The sequence below is a fragment of the Poecile atricapillus genome, chromosome 33, assembly GCF_030490865.1.
Source record: "Poecile atricapillus isolate bPoeAtr1 chromosome 33, bPoeAtr1.hap1, whole genome shotgun sequence".
NCBI classification, from domain to species: domain Eukaryota; kingdom Metazoa; phylum Chordata; class Aves; order Passeriformes; family Paridae; genus Poecile; species Poecile atricapillus.
Window position 1 is genome coordinate 1685658 of NC_081281.1, and position 20516 is coordinate 1706173.

Consider the following 20516-nt stretch of genomic DNA (forward strand, 5'->3'; position numbering starts at 1 on the left):
AGGACAGGGTGGGTGGGGGTCCCTCAGGAGCCCCCCGAATTGGGAGGGACAGAACAGGGTGGGGGTCCCTCAGGAGCCCCCCGAGTTGGGAGGGACAGGGTGGGTGGGGGCCCCTCAGGAGCCCCCCGAGCCGGGGGGACAGGACAGGGTGGGTGGGGGTCCCTCAGGAGCCCCCCGAGTTGGGAGGGACAGGACAGGACAGGGTGGGTGGGTGGGGGTCCCTCAGGAGCCCCCAGAGCCGGGGGGACAGGACAGGGGTGGGGGTCCCTCAGGAGCCCCCCAAATTGGGAGGGACAGGGTGGGTGGGGGCCCCTCAGGAGCCCCCCGAGCCGGGGGGACAGGACAGGGGTGGGGGTCCCTCAGGAGCCCCCCGAGCCGGGGGTACAGAACAGGGGTGGGGGTCCCTCAGGAGCCCCCCGAGTTGGGAGGGACAGAACAGGGTGGGTGGGTGGGGGTCCCTCAGGAGCCCCCCGAGCCGGGAGGGACAGAACAGGGGTGGGGGTCCCTCAGGAGCCCCCCGAATTGGGTTTGATGACGCTCAGCAGGGCGCTCTTGAGGCTGCCCCGGCTCGGGGAGCGGGCGGCGGGCGGGGGTCCGGCCTGGGGGTCCCCCCGCAGCTCCATCTCGATGGTCATGATGACTTTGGGGGGCCGGGGGTCCCCCTGACCCAGCCCCGGCCCCGGGGGTCCCTCCCTGCCCTCCAACCGCTATTTCTTGTCCTTGCGGGGGTCGCCCTTGGCTTTCTTGGCGCTGCGGCCGTGGTCCAGCATGGCGTAGAGCACGGGGGCCTGCGGGGACAGCGGGGACAGCGGGGACAGAGGGGACAGAGGGGACAGAGGGGACAGGGGTGTCACCTCCCGCCTCCGGGGACAGCGGGGACAGGGGGTGTCACCTCCCGCCCCTGGGGACAGCGGGGACAGCGGGGACAGGGGGGACAGCGGGGACAGGGGGGACAGGGGTGTCACCTCCCGTCCATGGGGACAGCGGGGACAGGGGGGACAGGGGGTGTCACCTCCTGCCCCTGGGGACAGCGGGGACAGCGGGGACAGGGGGTGTCACCTTCCGTCCCTGGGGACAACGGGGACAGGGGGGACAGGGGGGACAGGGGGGGACAGCGGGGACGGGGGGGACAGCGGGGACAGAGGGGACAGCAGGGACAGGGGGGACAGCGGGGACAGAGGGGACAGCAGGGACGGGGGGGACAGCGGGGACAGAGGGGACAGCGGGGACAGGGGGGACAGCGGGGACAGGGGGTGTCACCTCTCGCCCCTGGGGACAGCGGGGACAGGGGGGACAGAGGGGACAGGGGGGACAGAGGGGACAGGGGGGACAGCCCCCAGTGTCCCCAGTGTCCCCTGTGTCCCCAGTATCCCCAGTATCCCCAGTGTCCCCAATGTCCCCAGTGTCCCCAATGTCCCCAGTGTCCCCAGTGTCCCCAGTGTCCCCCGTGTCCCCACTGTCCCCCGTGTCCCCAGTGTCCCCAGTGTCCCCCGTGTCCCCAGCTGTCCCCCGTGTCCCCCGTGTCCCCAGTGTCCCCCGTGTCCCCAGCTGTCCCCAGTGTCCCCCGTGTCCCCAGTGTCCCCAGTGTCCCCAGTGTCCCCAGTGTCCCCCGTGTCCCCAGCTGTCCCCAGTGTCCCCAGTGTCCCCCGTGTCCCCAGTATCCCCCGTGTCCCCAGTGTCCCCAGTGTCCCCAGTGTCCCCAGTGTCCCCAGTGTCCCCAGTGTCCCCCGTGTCCCCAGCTGTCCCCAGTGTCCCCAGTGTCCCCCGTGTCCCCAGTATCCCCCGTGTCCCCAGTGTCCCCAGTGTCCCCAGTGTCCCCAGTGTCCCCACTGTCCCCAGTGTCCCCAGTATCCCCAGTGTCCCCAGTATCCCCAGTATCCCCAGTGTCCCCAATGTCCCCAGTGTCCCCAGTGTCCCCAGTGTCCCCAGTGTCCCCAGTGTCCCCAATGTCCCCAGTATCCCCAGTGTCCCCAGTGTCCCCAGTGTCCCCAGTATCCCCAGTGTCCCCAGTATCCCCAGTATCCCCAGTGTCCCCAATGTCCCCAGTGTCCCCAGTGTCCCCAGTGTCCCCAGTGTCCCCAGTGTCCCCAATGTCCCCAGTATCCCCAGTGTCCCCAGTGTCCCCAGTGTCCCCAGTATCCCCAGTGTCCCCAGTATCCCCAGTATCCCCAGTGTCCCCAATGTCCCCAGTGTCCCCAGTGTCCCCAGTGTCCCCAGTGTCCCCAGTGTCCCCCGTGTCCCCGCGCTCACCTGGCGGCCGCGCTTGGAGCCGTCCTTGCCCGAGCGCTGCAGCTTCCCCTTCTCCATGGCGCTGCGGTTGTTTTTATTTTGGGGTGAAAAAGGGAAAAAAAGGTGAAATTTGGGTGGGATTTGGGTGGGATTTGGGTGGGATTTGGGTGGGGATTTGGGTGGGGATTTGGGTGGGATTTGGGTGGGATTCAGGTGGGATTTGGGTGGGATTCAGGTGGGATTTGGGGAGGGGTCTGGGTGGGGTCTGGGTGGGATTTGGGTGGGATTTGGGGAAGGGTCTGGGTGGGGTCTGGGTGGGATTTGGGTGAAATTTGGGTGGGATTTGGGTGGGATTTGGGGAGGGTCTGGGTGGGATTTGGGTGGGATTTGGGGAGGGTCTGGGTGGGGATTTGGGGAGGGGTCTGGGTGGGATTTGGGTGGGATTCGGGTGGGATTTGGGTGGGATTTGGGGAGGGGTCTGGGTGGGATTTGGGTGGGATTCGGGTGGGATTTGGGTGGGGGTCTGGGTGGGGTCTGGGTGGGATTTGGGTGGGATTTGGGGAGGGGTCTGGGTGGGATTTGGGTGAGATTTGGGTGGGATTTGGGTGGGATTTGGGTGGGATTTGGGTGGGATTTGGGGAGGGGTCTGGGTGGGATTCGGGTGGGATTTGGGTGGGATTTGGGTGGGATTTGGGTGAAATTCGGGTGGGATTTGGGGAGGGGTCTGGGTGGGATTCGGGTGGGATTTGGGTGGGATTTGGGTGGGATTTGGGTGAAATTCGGGTGGGATTTGGGTGGGATTTGGGTGGGATTTGGGGAGGGGTCTGGGTGGGATTTGGGGAGGGGTCTGGGTGGGGTCTGGGTGGGATTTGGGGAGGGTCTGGGTGGGGTCTGGGTGGGATTTGGGGAGGGGTCTGGGTGGGATTTGGGTGAAATTTGGGTGGGATTCGGGTGGGATTTGGGGAGGGGTCTGGGTGGGATCTGGGTGGGATTTGGGGAGGGGTCTGGGTGGGATCTGGGTGGGATTTGGGGAGGGGTCTGGGTGGGATTTGGGTGAAATTTGGGTGGGATTCGGGTGGGATTTGGGGAGGGGTCTGGGTGGGATTTGGGTGGGATTTGGGGAGGGGTCTGGGTGGAATCTGGGTGGGATTCGGGTGGGATTTGGGTGGGGGTCTGGGTGGGGTCTGGGTGGGATTTGGGTGGGATTTGGGGAGGGGTCTGGGTGGGATTTGGGTGAGATTTGGGTGGGATTTGGGTGGGATTTGGGTGGGATTCGGGTGGGATTTGGGGAGGGGTCTGGGTGGGGTCTGGGTGGGATTTGGGGAGGGGTCTGGGTGGGATTTGGGGAGGGGTCTGGGTGGGATTCGGGTGGGATTTGGGTGGGATTTGGGTGGGATTTGGGGAGGGGTCTGGGTGGGATTTGGGGAGGGGTCTGGGTGGGATTTGGGTGGGATTTGGGTGGAATTTGGGTGAGATTTGGGTGGGATTCGGGTGGGATTTGGGGAGGGGTCTGGGTGGGATTTGGGTGGGATTTGGGTGGGATTTGGGGAGGGGTCTGGGTGGGATTTGGGGAGGGGTCTGGGTGGGATTTGGGGAGGGGTCTGGGTGGGATTTGGGTGGGATTTGGGTGGGATTTGGGTGGGATTTGGGTGGGATTCGGGTGGGATTTGGGGAGGGGTCTGGGTGGGATTTGGGTGGGATTTGGGTGGGATTTGGGGAGGGGTCTGGGTGGGATTTGGGGAGGGGTCTGGGTGGGATTTGGGGAGGGGTCTGGGTGGGGTCTGGGTGGGATTCGGGTGGGATTTGGGTGGGGGTCTGGGCTCACCTCAGCCGCCGCTGCAGGACCGCCTGGCGCCATTGCCAGCAGTAGCGGGTGATGTAAACCAGGGCCACCAGCGCGGCCACCAACAGCAGGACACCGGCGATGACAGAGCCCAGCACGACACCGTAACGGGTGGGGACTGGGGGGACAGGGGGACGGTGTCACACCCCTGTGTCACACTCGGTGTCACAACCCTGTGTCACACTCGGTGTCACACTCGGTGTCACCCCTGTGTCACCCTCCCTGTGTCACACTCGGTGTCACAACCCTGTGTCACCCTCCCGGTGTCACACTCGGTGTCACAACCCTGTGTCACACTCGGTGTCACCCTTGTGTCACCCCCTGTGTCACACCCCTGTGTCACACTCGGTGTCACACCCCTGTGTCACACTCGGTGTCACAACCCTGTGTCACACCCCTCCAGGGCATGGGGACAGGGGGACGGTGTCACCCCCCTGTGTCACACTCGGTGTCACACCCTGGTGTCACCCCCCTGTGTCACCCCCCGGTGTCACCCCCCTGTGTCACACCCCCCAGGGCAAGGGGACAGGGGGACAGTGTCACCTCCCTGTGTCACACTCGGTGTCACACCCCTGTGTCACCTCCCTGTGTCACACCCCTGTGTCACTCTCCTGTGTCACCCCTCTGTGTCACACTCGGTGTCACACCCCGGTGTCACCCTCCCGGTGTCACACACCCCCCAGGGCATGGGGACAGGGGGACGGTGTCACTCTCCGGTGTCACCTCCCTGTGTCACACCCCGGTGTCACCCTCGGTGTCACCCCCCTGTGTCACCCCCCTGTGTCACCACCCCGGTGTCACCCTCGGTGTCACCCCCCCACTGTCACCCTCAGTGTCACAACCCTGTGTCACCCCTGTGTCACACCCCTGTGTCACCCCCCCTGTGTCACCCCCCTGTGTCACCCCCCTGTGTCACCCCCCTGTGTCACCCCCCCGGTGTCACCCCCCCGGTGTCACCCTCCTGTGTCACCCCCCTGTGTCACCCCCCAGTGTCACCCTGCTGGAAGTGTCACTGTCACCAGCGGGGGTGCAGGGAGGTGACACCAGTGAGGCTCAGCCAGGTGCCACCAGCCCGGTGTCACCTCTGTCCACAGAGGCTCGGGAAGGTGACACCAGCCCGGTGTCACCTCCATCGCCATGGTCTCAGTCAGGTGCCACCAGCCCAGTGTCACCTCCATCCCTGGGGTTTCAGTCAGGTGCCACCAGCCCGGTGTCACCCCCACCCCTGGCGTCCCAGCCAGGTGCCACCAGCCCGGTGTCACCCCCACCCCCGGTGTCTCAGGCAGGTGCCACCAGCCCGGTGTCACCTCCACCCCCGGTGTCTCAGGTGCCACCAGCCCGGTGTCACCTCCATCCCCGGTGTCTCAGGTGCCACCAGCCCGGTGTCACCTCCATCCCTGGTGTCTCAGGCAGGTGCCACCAGCCCGATGTCACCTCCATCCCCGGTGTCTCAGGTGCCACCAGCCCAGTGTCACCCCCACCCCCGGCGTCCCAGCCAGGTGCCACCAGCCCGGTGTCACCTCCATCCCCATGGTCTCAGGTGCCACCAGCCCGGTGTCACCTCCATCCCCGGTGTCTCAGGTGCCACCAGCCCAGTGTCACCTCCATCCCCAGGGTCTCAGCCAGGTGACACCAGTGGGGCTCAGATAGATGCCACCAGCCCGGTGTCACCTCTACCCACAGAGCCACACACAGGTGCCACCAATGGGTCTCAGCCAGGTGCCACCAGCCCAGTGTCACCCCCACCCCCGGTGTCTCAGCCAGGTGCCACCAGCCCGGTGTCACCTCCACCCCCGGCGTCAGGTGGCACCAGCCCAGTGTCACCCCCATCCCCAGGGTCTCAGGTGCCACCAGCCCGGTGTCACCCCCACCCCCGGCGTCTCAGCCAGGTGCCACCAGCCCGGTGTCACCTCCATCCCCATGGTCTCAGTCAGGTGCCACCAGCCCGGTGTCACCTCTACCCACAGAGGCTCAGAGAGGTGACACCAATGGGGCTCAGAGAGGTGACACCAGCCCAGTGTCACCCCCACCCCCGGTGTCTCAGGTGCCACCAGCCCGGTGTCACCTCCATCCCCGGTGTCTCAGCCAGGTGCCACCAGCCCGGTGTCACCTCCATCCAGTGGGGCTCAGTCAGGTGCCACCAGCCCGGTGTCACCTCCATCCCCGGTGTCTCAGGCAGGTGCCACCAGCCTGGTGTCACCCCCACGCACGGCGGCAGGTGCCACCAGCCCAGTGTCACCCCCATCCCCGGTGTCTCAGGTGCCACCAGCCCGGTGTCACCCCCACCCCCGGTGTCCCAGCCAGGTGCCACCAGCCCGGTGTCACCCCCACCCCCGGTGTCTCAGGTGCCACCAGCCCGGTGTCACCTCCATCCCCGGTGTCTCAGGCAGGTGCCACCAGCCCGGTGTCACCCCCACCCATGGCGTCAGGTGCCACCAGCCCGGTGTCACCCCCATCCCCGGTGTCTCAGCCAGGTGCCACCAGCCCAGTGTCACCCCCACCCCCGGTGTCTCAGGCAGGTGCCACCAGCTCAGTGTCACCTCCATCCCCATGGTCTCAGCCAGGTGCCACCAGCCCGGTGTCACCTCCACCCCCAGTGTCTCAGCCAGGTGGCACCAGCCTGGTGTCACCCCCACCCACAGAAGCTCAGATGCCACCAATGGGTCTCAGTCAGGTGCCACCAGCCCAGTGTCACCCCCACCCCCGGTGTCCCAGGTGGCACCAGCCCGGTGTCACCTCCATCCCTGGGATCTCAGCCAGGTGCCACCAGCCCAGTGTCACCTCCATCCCCGGTGTCTCAGGTGCCACCAGCCCAGTGTCACCCCCACCCCCGGTGTCTCAGGTGCCACCAGCCCAGTGTCACCCCCACCCCCGGTGTCTCAGCCAGGTGCCACCAGCCCAGTGTCACCCCCACCCCCGGTGTCTCAGCCAGGTGCCACCAGCCCGGTGTCACCCCCACCCCCGGTGTCCCAGGCAGGTGACACCAATGGGGCTCAGTCAGGTGCCACCAGCCCGGTGTCACCCCCACCCCCGTTGTCTCAGTCAGGTGCCACCAGCCCGGTGTCACCTCCTTCCCCGGGATCTCAGTCAGGTGCCACCAGCCCGGTGTCACCTCCTTCCCCGGGATCTCAGTCAGGTGCCACCAGCCCGGTGTCACCCCCACCCCCGGCGTCTCAGGCAGGTGGCACCAGCCTGGTGTCACCTCCATCCCCAGGGTCTCAGCCAGGTGTCACCAGCCCGGTGTCACCCCCACCCCCGTTGTCCCAGCCAGGTGCCACCAGCCCGGTGTCACCCCCACCCCCGGTGTCCCAGCCAGGTGGCACCAGCCCGGTGTCACCCCCACCCCCAGCATCTCAGGTGCCACCAGCCCGGTGTCACCCCCACCCCCGGTGTCTCAGTCAGGTGCCACCAGCCCGGTGTCACCCCCATCCCCGGTGTCTCAGGTGCCACCAGCCCGGTGTCACCCCCATCCCCGGTGTCTCAGGTGCCACCAGCCCGGTGTCACCTCCATCCAGTGGGTCTCAGTCAGGTGCCACCAGCCCGGTGTCACCTCCATCCCCGGCGTCTCAGGTGCCACCAGCCCGGTGTCACCCCCACCCCCGGTGTCCCAGGCAGGTGACACCAATGGGGCTCAGTCAGGTGCCACCAGCCCGGTGTCACCTCCTTCCCCGGGATCTCAGTCAGGTGCCACCAGCCCGGTGTCACCCCCACCCCCGGCGTCTCAGGCAGGTGGCACCAGCCTGGTGTCACCTCCATCCCCAGGGTCTCAGCCAGGTGTCACCAGCCCGGTGTCACCCCCACCCCCGTTGTCCCAGCCAGGTGCCAGCAGCCCGGTGTCACCCCCACCCCCGTTGTCCCAGCCAGGTGTCACCAGCCCGGTGTCACCCCCACCCCCGTTGTCCCAGCCAGGTGTCACCAGCCCGGTGTCACCCCCACCCCCGTTGTCCCAGCCAGGTGTCACCAGCCCGGTGTCACCCCCACCCCCGTTGTCCCAGCCAGGTGCCAGCAGCCCGGTGTCACCCCCACCCCCGGTGTCTCAGGTGCCACCAGCCCGGTGTCTCAGTCAGGTGCCACCAGCCCAGTGTCACCTCCATCCCCGGTGTCCCAGGCAGGTGTCACCAGGCCACCCTCACCTTTCTCCAGCACGTAGAGGGTGACCTGCGAGGACTTGCCCACGATGTCGGGCGGGTTCTTGACGTCGCAGGTGAAGGTGCCGTTGTCGCTGGGCTCCAGGCTGTGGATGACGATGGAGCCGTCCCTGCGCCGGGGGTTCCCCACCCACTCCATGCGCTCCTTGAACGTCCCCACGTCATCGATGTAGGGCTGGCCCTTGGCGAAGTGGAAGATCTGCCCGTGGTGACAGCGGTGTCACCGGCAGCGGGTGGCACCGGGGACAGCGGGGGTGGTGGCGGTGGGAGGGGATGGGGGTGTTGGGAGGAGCTGGTGGTGTCCCCAAGGTGACATCATGGTGGTGTGAGGGTGTCCCCAAGGTGACACCGTGGTGGTGTGAGGGTGTCCCTGGGGTCTGGGGTGACAGGAGGAGCTGGAGGTGTCCCCAGGGTGACACCGTGGTGGTGTGAGGGTGTCCCCAAGGTGACACCGTGGTGGTGTGAGGGTGTCCCTGGGGTCTGGGGTGACAGGAGGGTTCTGGAGGTGTCCCCAAGGTGACACCGTGGTGGTGTGAGGGTGTCCCCAGGGTGACACCGTGGTGGTGTGAGGGTGTCCCTGGGGACAGAGGTGTTGGGAGAGTTCTGGAGGTGTCCCCAAGGTGACACCATGGTGGTGTGAGGGTGTCCCCAAGGTGACATCATGGTGGTGTGAGGGTGTCCCTGGGGTCTGGTGGGTGTTGGGAGGAGCTGGTGGTGTCCCCAGGGTGACACCGTGGTGGTGTGAGGGTGTCCCTGGGGACAGCAGTGATGGGAGGAGCTGGAGGTGTCCCCAAGGTGACACCGTGGTGGTGTGAGGGTGTCCCCAAGGTGACACCACGGTGGTGTGAGGGTGTCCCCTGGGTGACACCGTGGTGGGGTGAGGGTGTCCCCTGGGTGACACCATGGTGGTGTGAGGGTGTCCCCTTGGTGACACCGTGGTGGGGTGAGGGTGTCCCCTGGGTGACACCGTGGTGGTGTGAGGTGTCCCCAAGGTGACACCGTGGTGGTGTGAGGGTGTCCCTGGGGTCTGGTGGGTGACAGGAGGAGCTGGTGGTGTCCCCAAGGTGACACCGTGCTGGTGTGAGGGTGTCCCTGGGGTGTGGTGGGTGACAGGAGGGTTCTGGTGGTGTCCCCAAGGTGACACCGTGGTGGTGTGAAGGTGTCCCCAAGGTGACACCGTGGTGGTGTGAGGGTGTCCCCAAAGTGACACCATGGTGGTGTGAGGGTGTCCCTGGGGACAGAGGTGACAGGAGGGTTCTGGAGGTGTCCCCAAGGTGACACCACAGTGGGGTGAGGGTGTCCCCAAGGTGACACCGTGGTGGTGTGAGGGTGTCCCCAGGGTGACACCGTGGTGGTGTGAGGGTGTCCCCAAGGTGACATCGTGGTGGTGTGAGGGTGTCCCTGGGGTCTGGTGGGTGACAGGAGGAGCTGGAGGTGTCCCCAAGGTGACACCGTGGTGGTGTGAGGTGTCCCCAGGGTGACACCATGGTGGTGTGAGGGTGTCCCTGGGGTCTGGTGGGTGACAGGAGGGTTCTGGAGGTGTCCCCAAGGTGACACCGTGGTGGTGTGAGGGTGTCCCCAAGGTGACACCGTGGTGGGGTGAGGGTGTCCCCTGGGGTGTGGTGGGTGACAGGAGGGTTCTGGAGGTGTCCCCAAGGTGACACCGTGGTGGTGTGAGGGTGTCCCCAGGGTGACACCGTGGTGGTGTGAGGGTGTCCCCTGGGTGACACCGTGGTGGTGTGAGGGTGTCCCCAAGGTGACATCGTGGTGGTGTGAGGGTGTCCCCAAGGTGACACCGTGGTGGGGTGAGGGTGTCCCTGGGGTCTGGTGGGTGTTGGGGCAAAGGGACACCTCAGGGACACCCTGGTGACCCTGAGGACACCCTGGGGACACCCTGGGAACACCCTGGGAACACCCTGGGAACACCCTGGTGACCCTGGGGACACTGGGGACACCCTGGGGACACCCTGGGGACACTGGGGCTGGTGACCCTGGTGCCCCCCTGGTGACCCTGGTGACCCTGGTGACCCCTGGTGACCCCCTGGTGACCCTGGTGACCCCCTGGTGACCCTGGGGACACCCTGGGGATACCCTGGGGACACCCTGGGGACACCCTGGTGACCCCCTGGTGACCCTGGTGACCCCTGGTGACCCTGGGGACACCCTGGGGATACCCTGGGGACACCCCAGTGCCACCCTCAGGGAAGGAGCCGTCCTGCTGGCACAGGGACGTGGGGACACCGGGGCTGGTGACACTGGGGACACCCTGGGGACACCCTGGGGACACCCTGGGGACACCCTGGGGACACCCTGGTGACACCCTGGGGACACCCTGGGGACACCCTGGGGACATCGGGGCTGGTGACCCTGGGGACACCCTGGGGACACCCTGGGCACACTGGGGCACCCTGGTGACACTGGGGACACCCTGGGGACACCCTGGTGACACCCTGGGGACACCTTGGGGACACCTTGGGGACACTGGGGCTGGTGACCCTGGGGACACCCTGGGGACACCTTGGGGACATCGGGGCTGGTGACCCTGGTGACCCCCTGGTGACCCTCTGGTGACCCTGGTGACCCCCTGGTGACCCTGGTGACCCCCTGGTGACCCCCTGGTGACACCCTGGGGACACCCTGGTGACCCTGGTGACCCCCTGGTGACCCTGGGGACACCCTGGGGACACCTTGGGGACATCGGGGCTGGTGACCCTGGGGACACCTTGGGGACACCCTGGTGACCCTGGTGACCCTGGTGACCCTGGTGACCCCTGGTGACCCTGGTGACCCTGGTGACCCCCTGGTGACCCTGGGGACACCCTGGTGACCCTGGTGACCCTGGTGACCCTGGTGCCCCCCTGGTGACCCCCTGGTGACCCCCTAGTGACCCTGGTGACCCTGGTGACCCCCTGGTGACCCCCTGGTGACCCTGGTGACCCTGATGACCCCTGGTGACCCCCTGGTGACCCTGAGGACACACTGGGGACACCCTGGGGACACTGGGGACACCCCAATGCCACCACAGAGCAAGGGGACACTGCTGGGACTGGGACCCGGTGGGCACTGGGGACACTCTGGGGACACCTTGGGGACACCGGGGCTGGTGACCCTGGGGACGCCCTGGTGACACCCTGGGGACACCTTGGGGACACCCCAGTGCCACCCTCAGGGAAGGCACAGAGACGTGGGGACACCGGGGCTGGTGACCCTGGGGACACCCTGGGGACACCTTGGGGACATCGGGGCTGGTGACCCTGGGGACACACTGGTGACCCCCTGGTGACCCTGGTGACCCTGGTGACCCCCTGGTGACCCTGGTGGCCCTGGTGACCCCCTGGTGACCCTGGTGACCCTGGTGACCCTGGGGACACCCTGGGGACACCTTGGGGACATCGGGGCTGGTGACCCTGGTGACCCCCTGGTGACCCTCTGGTGACCCTGGTGACCCCCTGGTGACCCTGGTGACACCCTGGTGACCCCCTGGTGACCCTGGTGACCCTGGACACCCTGGTGACACCCTGGGGACACCCTGGGGACACTGGGGACACCCTGGGGACACCGGGGCTGGTGACCCTGGGGACACCCTGGGGACACTGGGGACACCCTGGGGACACCGGGGCTGGTGACCCTGGGGACACCCTGGGGACACCCTGGGCACACTGGGGACACCCTGGTGACACTGGGGACACCCTGGTGACACTGGGGACACCCTGGGCACACTGGTGACCCTGGTGACCCTGGTGACACCTTGGTGACACTCACGGAGATGCTGTCGCGGGATCCCTCGGCCTGGAAGTGCCAGGTGACAGAGATGTCCTCCGAGATCCACTCGCTGGACCAGAAGCTGCAGGACAAGGTGACACGGGAGCCCACGGTGCCATAAACCTCGCGCTGCGTGTACACGTGGATTGGGGACACCGGCGACACTCCTGGTGACACAGCGAGACGTCACTGTCACCACAGTGTCACCCGGCACTGTCCCCGAGCTGCCACCGAGCGGCGTGATGGCACCGCAGAGGTGGGGACAGCTGGTGGCTTCAGGGGACAGCGGAGTGGTGGCACCACTGTGGCACCGCTGGTGGCTTCAGGGGACAGCGGAGTGGTGGCACCGCCCCGGTGTCGCCGCTGGTGGCTTCAGGGGACAGCGGAGTGGTGGCACCGCCGAGGTGGGGACAGCTGGTGGCTCCAGGGGACAGGAGGGTTTGGGGGTGTCAGAGGTGTCACCAAGCTGGGGACAGCGGAGTGGTGGCACCGCAGAGGTGGGGACAGCTGGTGGCCCCAGGGGACAGGAGGGTTTGGGGGTGTCAGAGGTGTCACCAAGCTGGGGACAGCGGAGTGGTGGCACCGCAGAGGTGGGGACAGCTGGTGGCTTCAGGGGACAGGAGGGTTTGGGGGTGCCAGAGGTGTCACCAAGCTGGGGACAGCGGCGTGGTGGCACCACCGTGGCACCGCTGGTGGCTTCAGGGGACAGCGGAGTGGTGGCACCGCCGAGGTGGGGACAGCTGGTGGCTTCAGGGGACAGGAGGGTTTGGGGTCCCCGAGGTGTCACCAAGCTGGGGACAAGCGGGGGTGGCTGTCAGGAGGGTCCCAGAGGTGTCACCAAGCTGGGGACAACTGGGGGAGTGCCACCAAGGTGTCACCAAGCTGGGGACAGGGGGGTTTGGGGGGTCCCAGAGGTGTCACCAAGTTGGGGACGGGGGGGGGGGGTGGCAGCACCGCGGTGTCCCCTGTGGTGGCTCCAGGGGACAGCGGCGTGCTGGCACCACAGAGGTGGCACCACTGGTGGCTTCAGGGGACAGTGGTGTGGTGGCACCGCCCCTGTGTCCCCGGGGGTGGCTCCAGGGGTGTCCCCACGGGTGTGTCCCAGTGTCCCCGTGCCCGGTGACACGGGTGGGAGGTGACAATGGGACTTTGTGTGCGCTGGTGACACCGTCAGGGCTGGGTGTGGCACCCCCCCGACTGTCCCCAGCTTGGTGACACCTCGGGGACCCCAAACCCTCCTGTCCCCAGACTGGTGACACCTCTGGGACCCCAAACCCTCCTGTCCCCAGCTTGGTGACACCTTGGTGGCATTCCCCCAATTGTCCCCAGCTTGGTGACACCTCTGGCACCCCAGACCCCCCTGTCCCCAGCTTGGTGACACCTTGGTGGCATTCCCCCAATTGTCCCCAGCTTGGTGACACCTCTGTCCCCCCAAACCCCCCTGTCCCCAGCTTGGTGACACCTTGGTGGCACTCCCCCAATTGTCCCCAGCTTGGTGTCACCTCGGGGACCCTCCTGGCACCCCCATCCCCAGCTTGGTGACACCTTGGTGGCACTCCCCCAATTGTCCCCACCTTGGTGACACCTTGGTGGCACTCCCCCAATTGTCCCCAGCTTGGTGTCACCCCTGGGACCCCCAAACCCCCCTGTCCCCACCTTGGTGACACCTCGGGGACCCCAACCCCCCTGTCCCCAGCTTGGTGACACCCCTGTCACCCAAACCCCCCTGTCCCCAGCTTGGTGACACCTTGGTGGCACTCCCCCAATTGTCCCCAGCTTGGTGTCACCCCTGGGACCCCCAAACCCCCCTGTCCCCAGCTTGGTGACACCTTGGTGGCACTCCCCCAATTGTCCCCAGCTTGGTGTCACCCCTGGGACCCCCAAATCCCCCTGTCCCCACCTTGGTGACACCTCGGGGACCCCAACCCCCCTGTCCCCAGCTTGGTGACACCCCTGTCACCCCAAACCCCCCTGTCCCCAGCTTGGTGACACCTCTGGGACCCTCCTGACAGCCACCCCCGCTTGTCCCCAGCTTGGTGACACCTCTGGGACCCTCCTGGCACTCCCCCAATTGTCCCCAGCTTGGTGACACCTCTGTCACCCCAAACCCTCCTGTTCCCAGCTTGGTGACACCTTGGTGGCACTCCCTCAATTGTCCCCAGCTTGGTGACACCTTTGGGACCCTCCTGACAGCCACCCCCGCTTGTCCCCAGCTTGGTGACACCCCTGGGACCCCCAAACCCTCCTGTCCCCAGACTGGTGACACCTCTGGCACCTCAATCCCTCCTGTCCCCACCTTGGTGTCACCTCTGTCACCCCAAACCCTCCTGTCCCCAGCTTGATGACACCTTGGTGGCACTCCAATTGTCCCCAGCTTGGTGACACCTCTGTCACCCCAAACCCCCCTGTCCCAGCTTGGTGACACCTTGGTGGCACTCCAATTGTCCCCAGCTTGGTGACACCTCGGGGACCCTCCTGGCACCCCAATCCCCAGCTTGGTGACACCCCTGTCACCCCAAACCCTCCTGTCCCCAGCTTGGTGACACCTTGGTGGCACTCCCCCAATTGTCCCCAGCTTGGTGACACCCCTGTCACCCCAAACCCCCCCATCCCCAGCTTGGTGACACCTTGGTGGCACTCCAATTGTCCCCAGCTTGGTGACACCTTGGTGGCACTCCAATTGTCCCCAGCTTGGTGACACCTTGGTGGCACTCCCCCAATTGTCCCCACCTTGGTGTCACCCCTGTCCCCCCAAACCCCCCTGTCCCCCCCCCCGCCCCCCCTGGTGACACGTCCCTTGTCCCCAAGCTCACCCAGCGCTGCCACCAGCCCGGCCAGCAGGAGGAGGTGGCGGGTGGCCCTTGGGGACATCGTGGCGGTGACACGGAGGCGACAGCGGTGGCCACCAGGGGTTTTAGGGTGGCCCGGGGACAGCTGCACCCCCAAAAAGCGGCCAATGGGATCGGGGAGCGGGGGGGGACCCTCAAAGGGGACATTTAGGGACGTGAGGGGGACGGGGACAGGGTGGCCTTTGTCCCTTTGTGTCCCTTTGTGTCACTTTGTCACTTTGTCCCTTTGTCCGGCCGCATTCCCGGGGGCGGCTCGGGAGGAATGCGGCCCCTGGGGGGGGGGGTGGGGGTGGAAAAAGTGGGAAAAAAGTTCGGGATTTGGGGAAAATTCAGGGATTTGGGGGGAAAATCTGGGATTTGGGGGAAAAAATGGGATTTGGGGGAAAAAATGGGATTTGGGGGGAAAAATTTGGATTTGGGGGGATTTGGGGGGAAAAAATCGGGATTTTTTGGGGGGAAAATTGGGATTTGGGGGGAAAAATTCCGGGATTTGGGGGAAAAATCTGGGATTTGGGGGGAAAATTCAAGGATTTGGGGGGAAATTGGGATATGGGGGGAAAAAACGGTTTTTTTTTGGGGAAAATCGGGATTTGGGGGAAAAAAATCGGGATTTGGGAGGGAAAATTGGGATTTTTTTGGGGGAAAATTCTGGGATTTGGGGGGAAAAAATCGAGATTTTTTGGGGGAAAATCGGGTTTTGGGGGGAAAAATTCAGGGATTTGGGGAAAAAATCTGGGATTTGGGGGGAAAAATCTGGGATTTTGGGGGAAAAAATTCCGGGATTTGGGGGGAAAAAACCGGGATTTAGTGGGGGAAAATCGGGATCTGGGGGGAAAATTCAGGGATTTGGGGGAAAAAATCGGGATTTGGGGAGAAAAATTGGGATTTGGGGGGGAAGAAACCAGGGATTTGGGGGGAAAAAATCGGGATTTTTGAGGGGGAAATCGGGATTTGGGGGGAAAATTGGGATTTGGGGGGAAAAACTGGGATTTGGGGGGAAAAAATCGGGATTTGGGAGGAAAATTCCGGGATTTGGGGGAAAACCCGGGATTTGGGGGGGAAAACCGGGATTTGGGAGGAAAAACCGGGATTTGGGGGGGCTTGGGGGGGTTTGGGAGCCCCGTCTTGGGGAAAAACCGGGATTTAGGGGAAAAAAACCGGGATTTGGGGGAAAAAAACCGGGATTTGGGGGGGTTTGTGAGCCCTGTCTTGGGGAAAAAAACGGGATTTGGGGGGAAATTCCGGGAATTTGGGGGGTTTGGGGGGTTTGGGGGGGTTTGGGAGCTCTGTCCTGGGGAAAACCCGGGATTTGGGGGGAAAAAATCGGGATTTGGGGGGGGAAAACCGGGATTTAGGGGGGGAAAATTGGGGATTTGGGAGGGAAATTCCAGGATTTGCATGGAAAAACGGGGATTTGGGGGGGAAAATCGGGATTTGCGGGGGTTTGGGGGGTTTGGGGGGGTTGGGAGCTCTGTCCTGGGGAAAAATCGGGATTTCGGGGGAAGATTCCAGGATATGGGAGGAAAAATTGGGATTTGGGGAGGGGGGGGTTTGAGGGGGTTGTCCTGGGGAAAAATTCCGGGATTTGGGGAGAAAAATTCCGGGATTTGGGGAGAAAATCGGGAATTTGGGGAGTTTGTGAGCCCTGTCCTGGGGAAAATCCTGGGATTCGGGAGAAAAATTCCGGGATTTGGGGGGAAAACCCGGGAACTGGGGAGAAAATTCTCCTGGAATTCAGGGGAATAACCCGAAATTTGAGGAAAAATCCGGGATTTGGGGTGAAAAACTCGGGATTTGGGGGGAAAAACTCGGGATTTGGGGGGAAAAATCCAGGATTTGGGGGGAAAAACCGGGATTTGGGGATAAAGTCGCAGAATTTGGGGGAAAAATCCGGGATTTGGGGGGGTTTGTGAGCCCTGTCCTGGGGAAAAACCGGGATTTGGGGGGGAAAATTCCGGGATTTGGGGGGAAAACCCGGGAACTGGGGAGAAAATTCTCCTGGAATTCAGGGGAATAACCCGAAATTTGAGGAAAAATCCGGGATTTGGGGTGAAAAACTCGGGATTTGGGGGGAAAATTCCAGGATTTGGGGAAAAAAATCCCGGATTTGGGGATAAAGTCGCAGAATTTGGGGGAAAAATCCGGGATTTGGGGGGTTTGTGAGCCCTGTCCTGGGGAAAAACCGGGATTTAGGGGAAAAATTCTGGGATTTGGGGTAAAAAACCGGGAATTGGGGAGAAAAACCTGGAATTCAGGGGAATAACCCGAAATTTGAGGAAAAATCCGGGATTTGGGGTGAAAAACTCGGGATTTGGGGGGAAAAACCGGGATTTGGGAGGAAAAACCGGGATTTGGGGGGAAAAAACCGGGATTTGGGGGGAAAAATCCAGGATTTGGGGAAAAAAATCCGGGATTTGGGGATAAAGTCGCAGAATTTGGGGGAAAAATCCGGGATTTGGGGGGTTTGTGAGCCCTGTCCTGGGAAAAAACTGGGATTTAGGGGGAAAAATTCCGGGATTTGGGGGGAAAACCCGGGAGTTGGGGAGAAAAACCTGGAATTCAGCGGAATAACCCGAAATTTGAGGAAAAATCCGGGATTTGGGGTGAAAAACTCGGGATTTGGGGGGAAAATTCCAGGATTTGGGGGGAAAAAATCCAGGATTTGGGGATAAAGTCGCAGAATTTGGGGGAAAAATCCGGGATTTGGGGAGAAAAACCTGGAATTCAGGGGAATAACCCGAAATTTGAGGAAAAATCCGGGATTTGGGGTGAAAAACTCGGGATTTGGGGGGAAAAATCCAGGATTTGGGGGGAAAAAATCCAGGATTTGGGGGGAAAAACTCGGGATTTGGGGAAAAAAATCGGGATTTCGGGGGAAAAAAATCGGGATTTGGGGGGAAAAACTGGGATTTTAGGGGAAAACCCGGGATTTGGGGGGAAAATTCCAGGATTTCGGGGGAAAAAATCCAGGATTTGGGGATAAAGTCGCAGAATTTGGGGGAAAAATCCGGGATTTGGGGGGAAAAACCTGGAATTCAGGGGAATAACCCGAAATTTGAGGAAAAATCCGGGATTTGGGGTGAAAATCCCGGGATTTAGGGGCCAAAAACCGGGATTTGGGAGAAAAACCCGCTGGATTTGGGGTGAAAAACTCGGAATTTGGGGGGAAAATTCCAGGATTTGGGGGGAAAAATCCTGGATTTGGGGATAAAGTCACAGAATTTGGGGGAAAAATCCGGGATTTGGGGAGAAAAACCTGGAATTCAGGGGAATAACCCGAAATTTGAGGAAAAATCCGGGATTTGGAGTGAAAATCCCGGGATTTAGGGGGCAAAAAACCGGGAATTTGTGAGGAAAACCCGCTGGATTTGAGGGGAAAACTCCGGGATTTGGGGAAAAATTCGGAATTTGGGAAAGTTTGGGAATAATTTTGGAGGAATTTTGGGGAGTTCGGGGGGATTTTGGGGCGGTTTTGGGGATTTTGGAGAGTTTTGGGTTTTTTTAGGGGGGACTGAGAGAGAATTCCAAGGATTTCATGGAATTTGTTTTGGAATTTGGGGGATTTTGGGGTTTTTTTTGAGGGATTTGAGGGAATTTTTGAGGGATTTGAGGGAATTTTTGAGGGATTTGAGGGAATTTTTGAGGGATTTGAGGGAATTTTTGAGGGATTTGAGGGAATTTTTGAGGGATTTTGGGGTTTTTTTGAGGGATTTGAGGGAATTTTTGAGGGATTTGAGGGAATTTTTGAGGGATTTGAGGGAATTTTTAGGGGATTTGAGGGAATTTTTGAGGGATTTGAGGGAATTTTTGAGGGATTTGAGGGAATTTTTGAGGGATTTGAGGGAATTTTTGAGGGATTTTGGGGTTTTTTTGAGGGATTTGAGGGAATTTTTGAGGGATTTGAGGGAATTTTTGAGGGATTTGAGGGAATTTTTAGGGGATTTGAGGGAATTTTTGGGGGATTTGAGGGAATTTTGGGGGATTTGAGGGAATTTTTGAGGGATTTGAGGGAATTTTTGAGGGATTTGAGGGAATTTTTGAGGGATTTGAGGGAATTTTTGAGGGATTTTGGGGAATTTTTGAGGGATTTGAGGGAATTTTTGAGGGATTTGAGGGAATTTTTGAGGGATTTGAGGGAATTTTGGGGGATTTGAGGGAATTTTTAGTGGATTTTAGGGATTTTTGGGGGATTTGAGGGAATTTTTGAGGGATTTGAGGGAATTTTGGGGAATTTGAGGGAATTTTTGGGGGATTTTGGGGTTTTTTTTGAGGGATTTGAGGGAATTTTTGAGGGATTTGAGGGAATTTTTGAGGGATTTGAGGGAATTTTTGGGGGATTTGAGGGAATTTTTGAGGGATTTTGGGGGATTTTTGGGGGATTTGAGGGAATTTTTGGGGGATTTGAGGGAATTTTTGGGGGATTTGAGGGAATTTTTGGGGGATTTTGGGGTTTTTTTGAGGGATTTGAGGGAATTTTTGAGGGATTTGAGGGAATTTTTGGGGGATTTGAGGGAATTTTGGGGGATTTGAGGGAATTTTTGGGGGATTTGAGGGATTTTTGAGGGATTTGAGGGAATTTTTGAGGGATTTGAGGGAATTTTTGAGGGATTTGAGGGAATTTTTGAGGGATTTGAGGGAATTTTTGAGGGATTTGAGGGAATTTTGAGGGATTTGAGGGAATTTTTGAGGGATTTGAGGGAATTTTTGAGGGATTTGAGGGAATTTTTGAGGGATTTGAGGGAATTTTTGGGGATTTGAGGGAATTTTGAGGGATTTGAGGGAATTTTGAGGGATTTGAGGGAATTTTTGAGGGATTTGAGGGAATTTTTGAGGGATTTGAGGGAATTTTGAGGGATTTGAGGGAATTTTTGAGGGATTTGAGGGAATTTTTGAGGGATTTGAGGGAATTTTTGAGGGATTTGAGGGAATTTTTGGGGATTTGAGGGAATTTTGAGGGATTTGAGGGAATTTTGAGGGATTTGAGGGAATTTTTGAGGGATTTGAGGGAATTTTTGAGGGATTTGAGGGAATTTTTGAGGGATTTGAGGGAATTTTTGAGGGATTTGAGGGAATTTTTGAGGGATTTGAGGGAATTTTTGGGCGATTTGAGGGAATTTTTGAGGGATTTGAGGGAATATTTGAGGGATTTGAGGGAATTTTGGGGGATTTGAGGGAATTTTGAGGGATTTGAGGGAATTTTTGAGGGATTTGAGGGAATTTTTGAGGGATTTTGGGGAATTTTTGAGGGATTTGAGGGAATTTTTGAGGGATTTGAGGGAATTTTTGGGGGATTTGAGGGAATTTTTGAGGGATTTGAGGGAATTTTTGGGGGATTTGAGGGAATTTTTGAGGGATTTGAGGGAATTTTTGAGGGATTTGAGGGAATTTTGGGGGATTTGAGGGAATTTTGGGGGATTTGAGGGAATTTTTGAGGGATTTGAGGGAATTTTTGAGGGATTTGAGGGAATTTTTGGGGGATTTGAGGGAATTTTGGGCGGATTTGGGGGAATTTTTGAGGGATTTGAGGGAATTTTTGGGGGATTTGAGGGAATTTTGGGGGATTTGAGGGAATTTTTGAGGGATTTGAGGGAATTTTTAGGGGATTTGAGGGAATTTTTGGGGGATTTGAGGGAATTTTTGAGGGATTTGAGGGAATTTTTGAGGGATTTGAGGGAATTTTTGAGG

At 61.0% G+C, this 20516-nt stretch overlaps 1 protein-coding gene across 1 annotated transcript; it reads right to left on the reverse strand.

Moving 5' to 3' along the window:
- Positions 1–487: 487 nt before the first annotated feature.
- Positions 488–14966, reverse strand: MPZ (myelin protein zero). Its single transcript, XM_058860841.1, has 6 exons — positions 14796–14966; positions 11983–12149; positions 8206–8419; positions 4055–4190; positions 2251–2311; positions 488–788 (listed from the first exon to the last, which is right to left on the reverse strand). The coding sequence occupies exons 1-6, from the start codon at positions 14851–14853 to the stop codon at positions 708–710; spliced, it is 717 nt and encodes a 238-aa protein (XP_058716824.1). The 5' UTR covers positions 14854–14966; the 3' UTR covers positions 488–707.
- Positions 14967–20516: the final 5550 nt, after the last annotated feature.